The following is an 18,853-nucleotide window of genomic DNA, read 5'->3' as shown; positions in this document are numbered from 1 at the left end:
TGCTTTATGCATGGTCACAGCTGTCTGTGACCTGTCTGCAGAAACACAGACCTCCCTTTCTGCCAAGCCCCACTAAACTTGATGGCAAAATCCAGACCCTTCCAGTCTCCCCACTTAAGGGAAGAGGGTGGGGCATGCCTGGCACTGCAGGGTCATTAGCAGGTCATCCCAGCCCCCACCCCCTACCAAGTGAAGAGGGGAGGCACAACTGGAGGTGGGCATGGTGGAGGGAAGCTGGGATGGGCAGTTGGGAGGGAAGGAGGCCCTGGGTGGGAGGGATGGCTGCCAGACTAGTGGAGCAGGGTGACAGAAGTGAATAGAAAGCCCAGAAGCAGCTCACTTGCTCTAGCTGTCAAGAAGGGGGAGGAGAAAACTCTGTGGGATGAGGTGAGGGGAGGGAACTGTTAGGAAGTTATTTAAGGGCCAACTTTCTCATCATTTTTTTCTGTGCCCTTTTGAGGAAGTACTCCAGAGACACACAGAGCCAGCCTGCACTAGGACACCTCAGGAGGGGACCGCAGGTGAGTAGCTGTCTCTCCTGCCAGCATAGCTGCAGCCCTGCCCCCAGGGACTACCTAAGGCCCACTGCATCCTCCCCCCCCCCATGAAACTGGGTCCCTCAGGTGGCTGCTGAGAGTGTCAACAGGCAGCCCTACTTGTCCAATCCCCCCATTCTTGCCCCTTAACTGAGTTACCTCACCCCTGTTCTGAGTTAGACTCTATGAAGCTTTCTTTAAAACACTGCTTGCTAAAAATGCTACTAATTGTGAATGGGTGAATTGGGAGTCTTCCTTAGGGGACCAAACTTTGGAGAAGGACAAAAGAGGTTGGAGAGAGGGGGAAGTAAAGCCCTTTAAGAACACCTGCTTGGCAGCATCCTCATGTGGGAGCTGAGATTGGGCTCCTTTGCCTCCCCCAGACCTGGGAGAAGGAGATGTTTCTGTCCTGCAGGAGCTCCTCAGTTCTCTGCTTTATGGGTTCTGTCTTCTAACAGCTACCGCACAGTTGCACAGTTCTATGCTGTTCTCCCCCAAATCCTCCCATTCCCCAGTGAGCCCACAGCCGACCTTGGCAATTTTCCACCAGAAGTCTGCTGCTTCCTGCTTTCTCTCTGTCATTAACCCTTTTCTCTCTCCTTCCACCCTTCCTTCCTAGGTCACAAGAAACTGTCTGTAAATATGTCTGCAGATATTTATGGATACCTGGTCAGACCTTACACTTCTAACCACTGCTGTCTGCTTCCAAGACCAAATACCTTAAGAAGTGCTCTCTCGTCTCCAGCTGTGTTGCCTTTGCTCAGCATGTTTCTGGAATAGTCTCCTCCAGTTGCCTCTATAATGGGCTCCTCATCTTTTGAGGGTGTGCCTGATTTTTGCAAACAACCAAATCACCATGAGTCATGACTGGGTAATACAGGTGATCAAGGGGACAGTTCACTGGGGCCAGAAACAAGGCCTCCCTTCATTTGGTCAGTTGGTCAACAAGGACTTATTAGGCACTGACAGTTAGGTGTGTGGCATTCACACTTGGCTTTCTGCCTGCACTTAGAACAAGGGCAGTGTCAGCACCACTGACCAAGTAAGTTTCGACAATGGTCTATTTATTGCCCTATTTAATATTGCAACGTACCTCCCTCTCACCTCCCAAATTCTCCATCTCCCTTATCCTGTTCCTTATGATCCTGGTTCCAAAACAGGACCACATTCTCACACCCTACCCAGTTTACTGCTGAATTTTCTTTGGCTGGGCCCTGACCATCACTAGACCAAAAGGTCTCCAAGGCAGGAATCCTCCTGTCTCGTTCTCAGGTATATTCCAAGTGTCCAGACCACAGCCTGGCACATAGTGGGCACTCAGTATATATAGGTTGAATTAAATTGCAAACATGGCCTGACCAGGCGGTGGTGCAGTGGATAGAGCATCGGACTGGGATGCGGAGGATGCAGGTTCGAGACCCTGAGGTTACCAGCTTGAGCACGGGCTCATCTGGTTTGAGCAAAGCTCACCAGCTTGAACCCAAAGTCGCTGGCTCCAGCAAGGGGTTACTCGGTCTGCTGAAGGCCCACAGTCAAGGCACATATGAGAAAGCAATCAATGAACAACTAAGGTGTTGCAATGAAAAACTGATGATTGATGCTTCTCATCTCTCTTCGTTCCTGTCTGTCTGTCCTTACCTATCCCTCTCTCTGACTCTCATTCTGTCTCTGATAAATAAATAAATAAATAAATAAATAAATAAATAAATAAATAAATAAATTGCAAACATGAATGCTTGGGAAGACGTCACTTATCTAGACATGGTTGTCTGAGTTTATTCTTCATATATTTTGTAAGTAAACATTTCTTACAAAACTATTGCTTTAGGGGTAATGAGAACAAAAAAGAACTTGCTCCCCAAAATCCTTTACAATTTTTGTTTCTTCAAATCAGTCCCCTTTCTTCTGCTTCCCATCCCATATGTTTTGACAAATCTCTCCAAGAACCTTGGGGGCCCTGCTCCATCATCAAATTAATCCTCACTCCCACTTCTCAGTTTTTATTCACGTGAAACTCAGAATGTGCTGCTCCAGTGCTATCACATGCAGTTATGTCTGCCTCTCTGTTTGGGTCCTGTGTCAAATGTAACTCACCTCACATTCTTTTTCTGTGTCTCCTTTGTCCCCCAAGGAGCCTGTGAGGCTGAGAATGTCGGAGACCCCCAGGACCACCTTTGGAGGCAGGAGGGCTGTCCCCCGCAACAACTCCAATGCCGAAGAGAATGACCCCCCCACGGTGGAACTGCAGGGCCTGGTGCCCCGAGGCGTCAACCTGCAAGGTACAGGTCCCTTTGGCCCAGGAACAGATGCCTGGACCCTCCTCCCACAGGCACTGGGTCAGTGCCCTCTGTCTTCACTGAGTTCCCACAAAAGAGGGCTCCTGCCAGTCTCATTTTAAAGAAAGGCCTCCAAAACCCTCTTCTGAGTGTTAAAAGGACCAAAGACTCAATTCTTGTCCCAGTTCTGCCACTAAATAGCTTTGTAATCTCAGAGACAGCATGGCTACAAGGGCACTGGCTTAGGTGAGGCATCTTCCAGCCCTGCTGTTCTGTTTCTAAGAATGTGCTCTAGCTGGAAGTTTCCACTTCTCAAATATTGTGGCTGTTTTGATTGTCTGGCTTGCACCACTTTCCCCCTCCCTCCTCCCTCCTCCATCCACTGATGTGAATTTCAGAGCTGGCTACAATGCAGACTCTGACAGTAATGGAGATGGAAGCCCTTGCTTCTCTCCAGAGCAGCCTGGGGAGCGGCGAGGTGGCTGCCTGCCCTGCTCTCACCTCTGCCCATCCCGAGGGACCTGCTCTGGGAGCAGCAGCCAGCCACTGACCTCCACTCAGCCCTGTTGGACGTGACAGGGCCCAGGTGCCAATACTGGCATTGTGACACAGGCACCCTTCTCTTGAGCCAGGCAAGGGCATCCAGACGCATGTCTCTGAGTGGCACCAGTAGGGAGCACTTCTTGTCAGTAGCACATGTGGACTGACATCCACCTTTGCTCCTGAGGGTGCTCTGTGCTAGGTTCCACTGGGGTGGGGGCTGTGTGCAAACACCACTGCTGGGGTAGGTGCCCACGGTCCCCTGTGGTTGTGTGGTGAAGCTTTATAGCAGAATGAGACCAGCGGTTGAAAGCAAAGGAAAAGACAGTGCCAGTTCCCACAGTCCAGCCAGTCAGAACGCCGCCTGGATGCTGTGGACAGCTTTGACTGTGTTACCCTTATATTTACCCTCATTTGCTATCCAATTGTAAAAATAGAGAGATGTTCACTCCCATCCAAACTGGAGGAGGGGGCTCTTCGGTTGAGGCACCAGGACAAACTTGTGAATTTGTAGTTCTGGCTTCTCTCCCCCAGTGAGATGCTGCACTCTCTAAGACTCCACCATTAGAGCCACAGAACTGAATTTAAAAGTCATCTAAATCCCCATGGTACAGGTTAGGAAACTGAGGCCACAGCAAGCAACTGATGTTCAATTCTTTCCCTGCCCAGTGCAGGAATCTTTTTTTTTTAAGAATATAAACAAATTGCAAAGGGTGTAGACATCAATTTATCAAGCAGGTTACCTTGACGTATTCAGTTTTCTAGCAAAATTCCCTTCTGGAAGAGTAGAGTGTAGACCCAGGGAAGGGTGCTGGAAGATGTGGGCAGAAAAACAAAGAGAGGCTGAGGGTCGACCCCGGAGGAGGGCTGTGAACCTGCACAAAGGGAGTCAGAGGTGTCACAGAGCCTCTGGCCAGGACTCAGAAGACCTGGGTTCCTGATCCCCATTGGCCCTGGGACTCAGGGCAAATCACCTAAATGCCCCAAGCCTCAGTTTTTCCACCAGCAAATGGAGGCAATACCTACTGCACAGTTATAATGAGGATCCAATATGACTAGTGCCTGTGAGAGTCCCTTTCCCACAGCATATGACCAGTAAATACTCATTGATTTAGAATGTCAATTATCAGACCCTGCATGGCGAGGAGTCCACTCCAGCTTGGAAGGGGAATAGGTTCAGGCCTCAGGCCCAGTGTACCTAAAATCTGAACAAAACGTTGTCTGTAAGAAATCAAAACTGCCAGAGAACCTGAGCAGGGAGGTCCATTTAAAAAGATTCTGGTTTTACTGTTTTTTGTTTGTTTATTTTTGGAGGCAGAGTTGAGAATTATTTTTAACTGAGTTATTTTGAAAATCTGTTGTTATTTACTTAGTAGTTATATGTCCACAACACAAGTGACATTCCAGAATGCTTATTACTGGCCCTGGCATAAAAGTGTGAGTATCCAAGGGCTATTTGTAGAATTAATGAGCAGTCAATCACTTGAGAATTGAATGACTCATCAGCTCTAAAGTCATTATAATTCTATTATTAATAACAGCTTCCAGATTTCATAAACATGCATCCACTTGATATTTCTCACACAGATGAGCTAAGTGCCGTGTGCTATCAGTGTAGGGCAGTGGTTCTCAAAGTGTGCACCAGGGCACACTGGTGTGCCCTAGAAGATTTCCAGGTGTCCCCTATGGTATTCCAGAGAAATGTGCTTGTTGGGGACCAAAAAACCAACAAGGTTTTTGGAGTTTAGATTTTTGGGGGACAGAGGTGTGGGGAATTGGCTGTAAACTGACAGTCTGTCCAACCCCCCACCTCACTTGCCTGACTAGGTTGCAAAAGGCTGTTAAAACTGTGGTGCTGGATTGTTTACTCTAACTCCCACATTCCCCAGAAAGACTGGAGGCAAGTTTCTTCTATCCTTTGTTTGGTGTAAAGTTAAGATGATATGTATGGTGGGGGTTTTCTGCAGTCAACACAAGTAAGAGTAAAAAGAGGAATTCTTTAATGTATTGATGAGGAAATGAGAGTTTGCCTTTCAAATATATACCCAAACATTGAAGAAATCACTAGGACACAACAGGCTCATGTTTCTCATAAACATAAGAATGAAAAAACTTAACTGTAGGGAGGGGGGCAAGGGAGATGTTGAGGGGAACAGGGGGGAGGAGGGATACATTCGGGGTGACCCTAGAATCTATATAAACACAATTAATTAAATTTAAAAAACAAACAAACAAACAAAAACTTAACACATTCACACCAGGACCGGCCAAATTTACTAAATCTTACTAAGAATGTATCTATATATATAAAAAGATAAATTTTATCATTTTGTTATTTTTTAACCCCTCTTTTTTATGGATTCTAAAAAGCATAACTCAAAAAATGTAACATAAGAATGTTTTTTTGTCAGAATAAATTTAATTTTGTCATTTATTTCATTTAATTACCATAAAAGCATGCTTAGACTTTATATATATATATTTAATATTTGACTTAATTATTATAACATATTTCTCAGAAATTTGTATATAGTGCGCCTACAATTATTTGTAGGATTTTAAATGTGCCTGACTTCAATAAGTTTGAGAACCACTGGTGTAGGGTCTCAGAATCCACAAAGCATAGCAGTAAATCCTAGATGAGTAAAACAGGAAAAAAAAAACCCCATATAAACCATCTAATCAAATAGGTCTATCTTCTAGTTTTCTTTTGCATTTCAAATTTCTGTTTAATTTTGCTAAAAGGATTTTCTGGCACTAGAATATCGATTTTCCCCAAAATCACCTGCTGAGGCAGTCATGTGTTTAAATGTCATCTTCTTGCAGTGACCACTAGTGGCCTCGAAGAAAACTTGTAGCTCCCTGATCCCCTGTCTGACCATGATGACTTGGGCTCCAGGGACACAAAACCCAGGATCAAGATCTGTCTCCTCATTTATTCCAGTGGAAGCTTTTTTTCTAAAGTGTTCCTTAAGCAAGCTGCTCTTATAAAATTGACTGAGAAAAACAGAGTAGCAAGAGCAGAAAAAGGGGGGAAAAGGCCAATTATTCATTTTGAATAATTCCGTGGCAGCTGATGTATATATATCATATATACTGAGTGGGTATAATACCTTTAATTCACAGCTTTTATAATGATTTGGTCAGGAATTATTTTAGCCTATGATTCAAAATGTATAAACTCAAGTAAGGTTCCTCTCATACAGTGGCACAATATTTAAGAAAAATTCAAGTATTTGGGGTAACAATGGAACCCTGGAGATGGGACCAGCCATTCAGTAGTGGTGTTTGATGTCTTTGTTTGTGTTCTTAAGGATCCTTAATGTCCTCCTTTGAACTCAATTAGAGCTGAGAAATGTATGTGAAAATCTCCTCAGATTGTTTGAATTTCATCTATCTCTAATAGACTGTTCTGCATGCATAGTTGGTGTTTTTGAAAATCTCTCTACAGTCTTCTTGTCTCAAAGGTTATTTAGCAGGAGATGTAATGTTCCAGAACATAACCTTATATTCTCAGGCTGGTTTGACTCTGCATTATTAACGCTTATTTGACAGGTCTAATGCACTGAATTCAAACTGGGGAGCAAGCCAGGATCTATTTTTAGAAGATCAAATGCAGGCAGAAGTAGTAGTTAGTAGGTTAATGGAGCCTGTGTTTTTCTGAGCACTTCCTCACTCCCACTGCTCCATGTCAAGACTGAATCAACTAATAAACTGGTTAATTATCAATCTGCCCTATGTGCAGAGTAAACCTCCCTGGATTCAAGGTTATTGAAAGAACAAAAAAGGCACTCAAGGTAGGACTAAGAAATGATATTGCATACTTTTATTTGGTTTGAGGAGAAACATTTAGTGGTCACCACTTCTGTGTGATGAACTATACCACACCTGTCCTTAAGCAACTCTCCATTAAGTAGATGAAACAAATTAAAGGAATGACTAGTAATGTCAGTGAAGTGGGAAAGCGAATGAAAAAGATGAATAGGAGTCTTCCAGGCAGATAAGTGCATGGAACAGTATTTCTAGCAGAGGGAACAGAATATGTCAAGTTGTGAGGACAAGAGAAAGAAGATGACCTTGAGACAGGAAGACAGGGGTCACACCATGACAGGCCTTGAAGACCTTACCTTTCCTCCTGCTTATAAAGGTTTCTAAATACCAGAATGACATAATCAGAATTATTTTATATAGGGAAATCTCATGGTGAGGAGAAAATAAAGAGAAGGAGATACATTTGGAGCCTGCTGAGATACTTTGGAACAGGAAGAAATTGACCAGAAAGACTTTTTTAGTCCCTGGAGAATACCTTAGCTTCATTTCTTATATTAGCTTCCTCTAAGCAGCTGAGCATTTTTTATACATTTTAAGTACAGGGTCTTTTTAAATAGCAACAGTTACAAAAACAATAAGCTAATTAAGAAAATGTTTTTTAATCAGTATAGTTGATGATACTTTAATTTATGGCTATCCAAAGAAATATTTAAAAAGAACATTTATCCTGTTGTTTTCACTATAAACAGACCTACTTCCTCATGGACAGTATATATGCATATAGTTTGGTAATAATATTAAAAAGATTGCATGGAGAATTCAGTTCACTCGGGAATTACTAAGAGATGAACGTAAACATTTAACTTATTTCTAGATTCAGTCTGTGACAGGTATAATCATTCTCTGAAGAATATTTGTATAAGCAAAGGAGAATATAATCCACTTTTTACATATTAGGGGAAAAGTGGGAGAACAGGGAGACAGCTGGCTCATGAGGAGAGTTCTTTTTTTTAACAGTCCATTTTCTGATGTGTTTAGAATTAAGTTAAATTGTGTTAGGTAGACTTTTTTAAAGCTGTCACTTTGAAAGAGTGAGCTGCCAAGTTTTCAGCTACAATCTCTCTCTAAAAAACAAAAAAGCAGCTTAGCAATGAGTTGCTCCATTTTGTCAGGAACTGGGTTTGAACAGGGAGAAACAAATTCATTTCCTGTTTGTGGCAAACGGAGCGTGGGTGATTAGAAGGCTCTCTCCATTGAAACTGTTTTGTTAAGCAATAAACAAAGCAAAAATCAATATGCCAACTGAATAAATGTGTATTGAGTGCCTGCTCTGTGGGAAGGGGCAATACTAAGAAAAAGGAACAATAAAAAAAACAACAACTATGATATTTGTAAATCTATGCTTGACTTGATCCATGAGTGACTCTCCATGAACAATGAAGGAAATGTTGCTTAATCAGTGATATTGGGGGACTTTAGCTCATTCCCCGATATTAGGGCAAACCTAGTAAATCTATAGACTTATTAGGAGATGACACTGGAGAGAGGGCAACATGGCTGCCATTTCCTTCCCCTTCTAAAGAATAAACCAAGTGTTTTAGAAATATTTTTTTCTTAGAAAGATTTATTTGTAATCATTGTATCACTGTAGTTCTTATTGTATCATTAATTTTATTTAAACTTGTCTCAAAAAATCTTTTGTTGCCATGACATTTTGAAAATGTGAGCCTGAAAGACCATGTACTAAATGTTATCTTGCATATTTTTAATTCTTGGCAAGATCTAAATGCTTTCATATGCATGATCTTGATTCTTCTAAGGACCTTTCAATAGGTAAGGCAACACAGGATCTAAGAGGCTGACAGTTCTAGGTCACATGAATAGTAAATTCTAAGGCTTGAAACCAAAATCTGAGCCTCCTCTACCTCACCCACTGCTGTTTCCATCCTGTCGTGGTATAAATGGATTTCTATGTTAAGTAGGACAAGTAGGTAGAACATTATTTCTTTAAACTATTGACTTCTCAAGTGTAGCATTTAACCTTTCATATATTTTAGTCATTTTATGTTTTAAATGAAATGTTTTCCTTAGCTTGAATTATTTTAATATGGATTTTTAAAGAAATCCTCATGTAAGGGAATTTTACTTATCATTGCCTTGGTTCTTCCCTACTTACAGTGTTATTTCCTATGAAACTTAAGGCATTGACTTAGAGCAGTGGTCCCCAACCCCCGGGCTGCAGACCAGTACTGGTCCGTGGGCCATTTGGTACCGGTCCGCAGAGAAAGAATAAATAACTTACATTATTTCCATTTTATTTATATTTAAGTCTGAACAATGTTTTATTTTTTAAAAATGACCAGATTCCCTCTGTTACATTCATCTAAGACTCACTCTTGACACTTGTTTCGGTCACGTGATACATTTATCTGTACCACCCTAAAGGCGGGTCTGTGAAAATATTTTCTGACATTAAACCGGTTCGTGGCCCAAAAACGGTTGGGGACCACTGACTTAGAGGGCTATTCCAATACAGAATAAAAAAGTTACTTAGAAAAAATAACATTTATTGGCCCTGGCCGGTTGGCTCAGTGGTAGAGCGTCGGCCTGGCGTGCAGAAGTCCCGGGTTCGATTCCCGGACAGGGCACACAGGAGAGGTGCCCATCTGCTTCTCCACCCCTCCCCCTCTCCTTCCTCTCTGTCTCTCTCTTCCCCTCCCGCAGCCAAGGCTCCATTGGAGCAAAGATGGCCCGGGCGCTGGGGATGGCTCCTCGGCCTCTGCCCCAGGCACTAGAGTGGCTCTGGTCGCCACAGAGCAACGCCCTGGAGGGGTAGAGCATCGCCCCCTGGTGGGCAGAGTGTCGCCCCTGGTGGGCGTGCCGGGTGGATCCCGGTCGGGCACATGCGGGAGTCTGTCTGACTGTCTCTCCCCGTTTCCAGCTTCAGAGAAATACAAAAAAAAAAATAAAAATAAAAAAAACTACATGTTTTGAATTGAATGATATCAAATGTATAACAATACATTATTTTAAAACAAACTTTATATATATTAATATATATTTATTACATATGCTTGTTTTTACTGTGAATAAGTATAAAAACATGAGATTTATTGGTGAAGATTTATATTTTTTCTTACTCAAAGGAATTCACTAACCCTCTTTTGCAACTCTGTTATAAGCATATGCAAGTAGGCTATAACAGCATGGCACTTTCATTCTGATTTGAAACAAAATTGCTGGTCTGAAGGCCCTACATTACCATCTTCAACAATATATACATACACAGTCTTGAAACAGCCATATTTTGAAAATGAAATGTGATAAATGACTTTGAAAAAAGCCCAGTGGTTAACCCTATGGTAGATGGAATAATCTATCTTTTTGGTATTGAATTTGTTTAAAGTGAAAAGTGACACATTTGCTAAGTAAGTTTTGTACATTGTCCAAGGCATAGTAACAACATGATTAGGGCATGGTCTAGCTCTCAAGGGGCTTAAAAATCCATAGGTAAAATTAACTATATTAAGATGATGCCAAGTGATTAATGATAATAGACTTTTTAAAAAGAAAAAATTATAATGTAGGAATCAAAAGGAAAAAAATGTTTCATCCACCTATAGAAATTCACTCAGAAAACAACACTATTTTCTCATTTAATTCCCACACTACACCAGTTTTCAGATGAGGAAACTAAGGCACAGGACATTTATGTAACTTGACTAAAGTCACAAAAAATAATGAATGGCAGAGTTGGAGTTTGAGTCCAGGCAGTCTGGCTCCACAATCCACTGTGCTCTTCTATCTCTCCTAATAATAACAATAATTATTCAGTAAAAATGCCAACTATTTCCTGTTGCCAGACACTGTGTTAAAGCACTTTACATACATTTTTTAAAAATTTAATGCTTACACCAATCTTGTGAGATATTTTGTTGCCTTTTTTAAAAACAAGAATACTAGGCTCAGAGAGATTAAAAAACTTTTTTGAGTTTTCACAATTGGAAAATAGTGAAGCATCTCCCAAAACATATTCTTTAAAATACTCTACAAAAAAAATAGTTTCCACAGTCATTTAAATTTGGAATGCACATTAGCATATTAAAATCTCCCATAAATCCTGCAAGAATCCTAATTAATCTTGCTTAAACCAGAACTTCCCAAACTTTTTTAGCTATGGAACTGTAAATATTCCAACACCTATCAATATCCCATAGAACTAGAACTGCACTTCACGACCTCAGGGATGGACGGGGTCATTAGTTGTTAAGCAGGTTCACTAGACCGGGGGATAAAACTTGAAAACCAGGGATTTTGTCTGCAATGAGAACTAGAACCAAAGGGAAGTAGGTTCCAAGGATATATTTGAATTTCTCTCTCCAGCTTTATTTTTTCCTGTAGGCAGAGTTGCTTGATAAGCCAAGGTATTAAGCTAACCTACTCATCCTCAGGGACATATCACTGTGGGTGTGGGTTTAGGAGGGTGAGACAAATCCTGGCAGTACTCCAGACCAGGGCATTCATTCCCTCCCTACAGGCAGACTAGACTTACCCCAACCTGCGCTTGGAATGCTGCAACAGCCTGCTAGCTGACCCTCCTGCCTCCAACAGTCAGCATTCAATCCATTTCCCACTCTGTCACCAGAAGTGGTTTAAGTATGTGTGTGTGTGTAATCATGTCAGTTTCCAATTTCAGTTTCTTCACTGGATCCCCAGTACAAGTCAAGTCCAAGCTCCTTTACATAGCCCACAAGACATGCATGAGCAGCTTCTGCCTGCTCTGCCATTGTGATCCCACCACTACACTTCACAACCAATTAGCTTTCGATTTTTTAAGTACACTGGGTACACTCTTGCTTCAGTCTTCTTCACTCACTCTCCTCTCTCCCTGAAAAATTCTTCCCCACACCACTCTCTACCTGTGTAACTTGCTCCTCTTTCTGACCACTGCTTATGCCTTACTTCTTCCAGAAAGCTTCCCGAATACCCTCTAATCTGGGTTAGGGGCTCTCCTATACATCCCAGAAACTCTCCCTCACCCAATATCTTACATGGCCTTTATCAGAGTACTTATGATACTATCCCATAACTATCAGTTCACCTTTTAGTGTCTACCATTGTGCACTTACCTAGCTTGTATTAATTAGGCCATGACCCAATCAGCATTTATTTTCATATCTTGGATATCAATATAAAATAGCACACTTATAAAATTCCTGGAGGACAGAGAGTTAAGAAGAATATTAAACACATTGAATATCAAATTATATTAAAAACTTGGAACAATTAACCAAATTTATATGATAATATTTAATGTTAGTACATAACTAAAAAGGAGAAAACAATTGCATAAACAGATGTGGCTAAATAGTAACACATTTAAGTGACTTATGAGGGTCTAGAATAAGTTTTAATCCACTACTGGTAAAAGTGACATTAGAATGTATTTGTAAAGCTTTTGCTTCATCAGATACTTAATGTAAATCAATAATAAAATAAGATTACTCAAAGCACTCATGATAACTTGGCCCAAACTAATAGAAATATATTATTTCTTTTGACAGAGATAATGGTCTCATTGTTTTTCATTTGAAAAACCAGAACTAGAATAATGTATTTAACTCTAGGAAAAATATTACAAGAGATAAATACTACAAGAGATAAATTCCACAAAATAGAATAAATATTCCAGAACATAGTAGTGAGTAAAAGCTATGGAAATAATTTCTTAAAGAATAAGTATATGAAAAATATTTTACTTAAAGGAACCCTTACTTTAAACCTAAGGAGTGACAGGTGAAATAAAGTATATTTTATATTTATCCAAAAGTCAGTACCAGGATCCATGGTTAGAAAAATTACAGGGAAGCAAATGTCAGTTCCTCTTAAAGGGATTTTTCAAATAATTAGATTTGTTTAAAAATGAACTGTTCATTTTGTGGGATGGTGGGTTCTCTCTTCAGCTGGAGGTTAGAAGCCTAATTATTAGGGATTTCATGGAGATATTTTATGTGGTATGTAGCTGGTACACAGATTATCTACAAAGTGTCTTTTACTCTTTGAGATTCTATGAAGCTAAAATATCAGGATATTTTTCCCTTGTCTGCTGAAAAATGAAGAGTTGATTATAGTCATTTCTGAAGAATTGGAATATTAGATTATTTTTTTAAAGAAACATTACTAATGGCCCTGGCCAGTTAGCTCAGTCGGTTAAGAGCGTTGTCCCCAAACAACAAGGTTGTGATTCAATCCCTGGTCAGGGCACACACGGGAAGCAAACAAGGAATGTAGGATTAAGTGGAACAATAAAGGGAATGCTTCCCTTTCCCCTCCCCTCTTTTTCTCATTCTCTCTCTGTCAAAAAAAAAAAAAAAAGTTTAGTGTGATTGCAACCTTCTTAAATTTATTGAGCCTTGTTTTTGTGGCCTAATGTGATCTATACTGAAAAATGTTTCATCAACACTTGAAAAGAATGTGTATTCTCGGAGAGAGTGGACAACCCTGTCTTGTTCCTGATTTAAGGGAGAAAGTCCTCAGTTTTATGCCGTTTCAAATGATGTTGGCTGATGGTTTATCATATATGGCCTTTATCATGTTGAGATATTTTCCTTCTATACCCATTTTGTTGAGAGTCTTAAACATAAAATTGTGTTGTATTTTATCAAAAGCCTTTTCTGCATCTATTGATAAGATCATGTGGTTTTTGTTCTTTGTTTTGTTGATATGGTGTATTACGTTAACCATTTTGCGTATGTTGAACCATCCTTGAGATTCTGGGATGAATCCCACTTGATCATGATGTATTATTTTTTTAATATGTTGTTGTATTCGGTTTGCCAGTATTTTGTTTAGTATTTTAGCATCTGTATTCATTAGAGATATTGGTCTGTAGTTTTCTTTCTTTGTGCCATCCTTGCCAGGTTTTGGTATGAGGGTTATGTTGGCCTCATAAAATGTGTTTGGAAGTATTGCTTCTTCTTCAATTTTTTGGAAGACTTTGAGTAGAATAGGAACCAAGTCTTCTTTGAATGTTTGATAGAATTCACTAGTATAACCGTCTGGGCCTGGACTTTTATTTTTGGGGAGGTTTTTAATAGTTTTTTCTATTTCCTCCCTGCTGATTGGTCTGTTTAGGCTTTCTGCTTCTTCATGACTCAGTCTAGGAAGGTTGTATTGTTCTAGGAATTTATCCATTTCTTCTAGATTGTTGTATTTGGTGGCATATAATTTTTCATAGTATTCTACAATAATTCTTTGTATATCTATGATGTCTGTGGTGATCTCTCCTCTTTCATTTTGGATTTTATTTATTTGAGTCCTGTGCCTTTTTTCCTTGGTGAGTCTTGCTAAGGGTTTGTCAATTTTGTTGATCTTTTCAAAGAACCAGCTCCTTGTTTTATTGATTTTTTCTATAGTTTTTCTGTTCTCTATTTCATTTATTTCTGCTCTGATTTTTATTATCTCCTTTCTTCGGCTGGTTTTGGGTTGTCTTTGTTCTTCTTTTTCTAGTTCCTTAAGGTGTGAAGTTAAGTGGTTTACTTCGGCTCTCTCTTGTTTGTTCATATAGGCCTGAAGTGATATGAACTTTCCTCTTATTACTGCTTTTGCTGCATCCCAGAGATTCTGATATGTCGTATTTTCATTTTCATTTGTCTGTATATATCTTTTGATCTCTGCGCTTATTTCTTCTTTGACCCATTCATTTTTTAGAAGTATGTTGTTTAGTTTCCACATTTTTGTGGGTTTTTCCCCCACTTTTTTGCAGTTGAATTCTAGTTTCAAGGCTTTATGATCAGAATATATGCTTGGTACAATTTCAATTTTTCTAAATTTGCTGATATTGTCTTTGTGGCCCAAATATGGTCAATTCTTGAGAATGTTCCATGTACACTAGAGAAAAATGTATACTCTGTCGCTTTGGGATGAAGTGTCCTGTAGATGTCTATCATATCCAGGTGTTCTAGTATTTCGTTTAAGGCCACTATATCTTTATTGATTCTCTGTTTGGATGACCGATCTAGAGCCGTCAGCGGAGTATTGAGGTCTCCAAGTATGATTGTATTTTTGTTAGTTTTTGTTTTAAGGTCAATAAGTAGCTGTCTTATATATTTTGGTGCTCCTTGGTTTGGTGCATATATATTAAGGATTGTTATGTCTTCTTGATTCAGTGTCCCCTTAATCATTATGAAGTGACCATTTTTGTCTCTGAGTACTTTTTCTTTCTTGTAGTCAGCATTATCAGATATGAGTATTGCTACACCTGCTTTTTTTTGGGTGTTGTTTGCTTGGAGTATTGTTTTCCAGCCTTTCACTTTGAATTTGTTTTTATCCTTGTTGCTTAGATGTGTTTCTTGTAGGCAGCATATAGTTGGATTTTCTTTTTTAATCCATTCTGCTACTCTGTGTCTTTTTATTGGTAAGTTTAATCCATTTACATTTAGTGTAATTATTGACACTTGTGGGTTCCCTATTGCCATTTTATAAATTGCTTACTGTTAGTTTTGTATCTAGTTTGATTCTTCTCTTTTGTTTTTCTATCATTTGTTTTTGTTTGTTTGTGTTCCATACTTCTTTCCTCTGTTGCTACCTTTTTTAAGTCATGTGTTTTTGTGGTGGTTTTTTCTAGGGTGGTTACCATTAAGTAATGAAAAGGGTACCTACCATATTCATTGTAGTACCCTATCTTATAAGTATTTCTGCACTTCATCGTCCTTTGCTAATGTTAATCTCCATTCTCTCCCCCCTTTTTTTCCTTTGTTGTCACAGTTTAAGTTTGGTTTTATTGTGTTCTTGGTGGACCTGTTACTTATGGTGTTGTTTTCTTTTGTTCTTTGAATCTGGTTGGAAAACCCCCTTTAGTATTTCCTGGAGTGGGGGCTTTCTGTTGATAAATTCTCTCATCTTTTCTGTATTTGTGAATGTTTTTATATCTCCTTCGTACTTGAAGGATAGCTTTGATGGGTATAGTATTCTTGGCTGAAAGTTCCTCTCTTTCAGGGCTTTAAATATTGGGGTCCACTCTCTTCTAGCTTGTAGAGTTTCTGCTGAGAAATCTGATGATAATCTAATAGGCCTTCCTTTATATGTTGTACTCTTCTTTTCCCTGGCTGCCTTGAGAATTTTTTCTTTGTCATTGGTTTGTGTCATCTTTATTATGATGTGCCTTGGAGTGGGTTTGTTGGGGTTAAGAAAACTCGGTGTTTTGTTTGCTTCTTGAATTTGAGGCTTTAGTTCTTTCCACAGGCTTGGAAAGTTCTCGTCTATTATTTGTTTGAGTATATTCTCCATTCCATTTTCTTTCTCTTCTCCCTCTGATATACCTATTATTCTTATGTTATTCTTTCTGATGGAGTCAGATAATTCCGGTAGGGCTTTCTCGTTTTTTATTATTTTTGAGTCTCTTTCTTCTTCTCTCTGTTGTGCCTCAAGTTGTTTGTCTTCTATTTCACTAATCCTATCTTCAATCTGGGCTGTTCTGCTAGCTAAGCTTGTTACCTCGTTTTTCAGCTCGTGAATTGAGTTTTTCATTTCTGTTTGATTTGTTTTTATAGTTTCAATTTCCTTGGTAATATATTCTTTGTGTTCATTGAGTTGTTTTCTGATCTCCCTATATTGCCTTTCTGTGTTTTCTTGTATATCTCTGAGTATTTTTAAGATTTCTATTTTAAATTCTCTGTCATTTAGCTCCAAGGCTTCCAATATGTTAAGTCTTTTTTCCATAGATTTTTCCACATCTATTTGTGTTACCTCTCTTTCTTTTGTATCCATAATATTCGATTTCCTCTTTCTTATTGGCATCTGAGGGTGGTCTTGTTGATAGCACTAATTAGAATTAATAAAGAGTAAAAAGTAGAAAAAAAAAAAAAAAAAAAAGGTAAAACACCCCACAAAAAAAAGCAGTAATAATTTATTATTTCCCCCTTTTTTTCTTTCTTCTCTTTCCCTCCTCTCCCCTCCTCAGGGAAATATCGTGCCTATAATGGAGGGCCTGATTTGCAGTGAAGAGTTCAAGGGGCAAAAAAAAAGGGGAGTAGGGACCTACTAAATGCAAAAAAAAAAAAAAAAAAAAAAAGGAAGAAAATCTTAGACAAGCATAAGATGATTTGCTTGTGGGTGATGGTCAACTAAGAGATATAATGAGAGGGATAAGAGGGAACCAGAAAAAAGGACAAAAAAAGGAATAATAAAGAAGAAAAAAATAAAAATAATAAGTAAAAATCTGTTGTATTAAGTGGAGCAGAGACTAAATACAATGGAGACCTTGGGTTGGGAGGACCCAAAATGCCACAAAAATAAACAAACAAGAAAAAAACAAAAACAAAAGCGAAAAAGAAAAATAAAGCCAAAAAAAAAGCCTTGAGTCCCAAATTAACTAATTTGTTCGTGATTGAGGATTAAATGGGAGGAAAGTAAAACGAGAAAAGAAAAAACGAATAGAAAGGAAAAAATAAGAAAAAGAGAAAAACGAAGGAAGAAATAAAAAAGGAAGAGAAAAAAACAAAATAAAGCAAAACAAACAAAAAAAACAAAAGAGGAGAAAGTGAGAGTTAAGTGTTTTGGAGTATAATCTTAAAGGAGGGTGAGGATGAAGAAGAGAAATAAAATGTAACACTTATGGGTAGTGTAGTTCAAGAAAAGGGAAGCATAAGATGGGCAGAGAATATAAGGACCGAGGTGGAGGAAATAAAGGCAATAAGATAGAAGAAACAAACAACAACAACAAAAAACAAACAAACAAAAAAAAATTAGTGGAACAAGTTGTAAAGTCTGTGGATTTTTCTTGATTTTGAGATGTTAACTTCTTCCTTTTTCTTTTCTCTCCCTCTTCCTGGTCGGTGACTCTGTACCCCAGGCTCTGCCCCTGTGTCACACTTAGGTAGGGATTTGCAGTTGATGGGATTCTATGGCAATGTCATATAATTGGCTTTAGTCTTGCTGGTAGTCAAGGCTTGTTGGCGTTTGCAGGGTCCAACGATGAGAGAGTTTGCTTTCCTGGATTCTCTCTCCTAGTCCCCCCTTCCTGAATTAGCAGCCTGGTGATCCAGCTATAAGGCTGCCACTGCTTCTGCCTGGGGAGTAAGAGGCTCAAAGAGCTGGGAAATCCCCACTCTATCCTCACTCAGTGCAAGGCTTTGGGAAAGGCCCTGGCAGTCAGGGCCTCCAGTGTAATCAGGCGGGGGTGGGAGTCAATTGTTGTCAAGGTGACTGTTCAGCACCTAGCATTCAGTTGGACCTCTCAACCCAGGCTTTCCACACTTTGTAGCCTGTTTTGGCTGGGAAGAAGAGGCACTAGTCTCTGCTTGCGACTAGTGTAGTATAGATCTTATTATCTGCCAAGTCCTTCTTGTTAGCGTTTATCCCTGAATATGGAGGCTCTATCAATCAGAAGTTGCCCCCGCCCCTTTAGCGAGAGGCACTAAAAAATATCACGCCTCTTGTCTTGGGTCGCTGAACTGAGAGAGATCTTATCAATTAGAACCGAGGGTGCGCAGATTTCACGGGTTAAGTTAATTTCAGTAATTGGGTCGCAGCTGTGCTCCCGAAGGTATTTCAGGCTGCCTGCGCGCGCCCCTCCCCCAACGCTTGATTGTTAGCTTGAATGGCTGGGTGAGGTGCCCCGCCCACGGAGAGAATCTCCCAAGTAGGGAATACCGCCCTGGGGCCTCTCCCGCTCCCCTTGTGCGGGCCGCTGGGAACGTTAGCGGTGCTCGCTCTGCAACCGAACCGGGC

The 18,853-nt window shown here is 39.9% G+C and overlaps 1 protein-coding gene across 2 annotated transcripts in view; it reads left to right on the top strand.

The window, feature by feature from the left end:
• Positions 1–367: 367 nt before the first annotated feature.
• The window catches only part of F13A1 (coagulation factor XIII A chain), a 177,765-nt gene continuing 159,279 nt past the window's right edge, over positions 368–18,853 (top strand). For both annotated transcript variants that reach the window (XM_066376973.1, XM_066376972.1), the window contains exons 1-2: positions 368–521; positions 2,668–2,815. In XM_066376973.1, coding sequence (XP_066233070.1) covers positions 2,686–2,815 — 130 coding nt within the window. In that variant the 5' untranslated portion in view covers positions 368–521; positions 2,668–2,685. The remainder of the gene's footprint in view (positions 522–2,667; positions 2,816–18,853) is intronic.

Source organism: Saccopteryx leptura, chromosome 3, assembly GCF_036850995.1.
Source record: "Saccopteryx leptura isolate mSacLep1 chromosome 3, mSacLep1_pri_phased_curated, whole genome shotgun sequence".
Lineage (NCBI taxonomy): Eukaryota > Metazoa > Chordata > Mammalia > Chiroptera > Emballonuridae > Saccopteryx > Saccopteryx leptura.
Note: the sequence above shows the minus strand (reverse complement) of the source record. Positions and strands in the feature narration are given on the sequence as shown.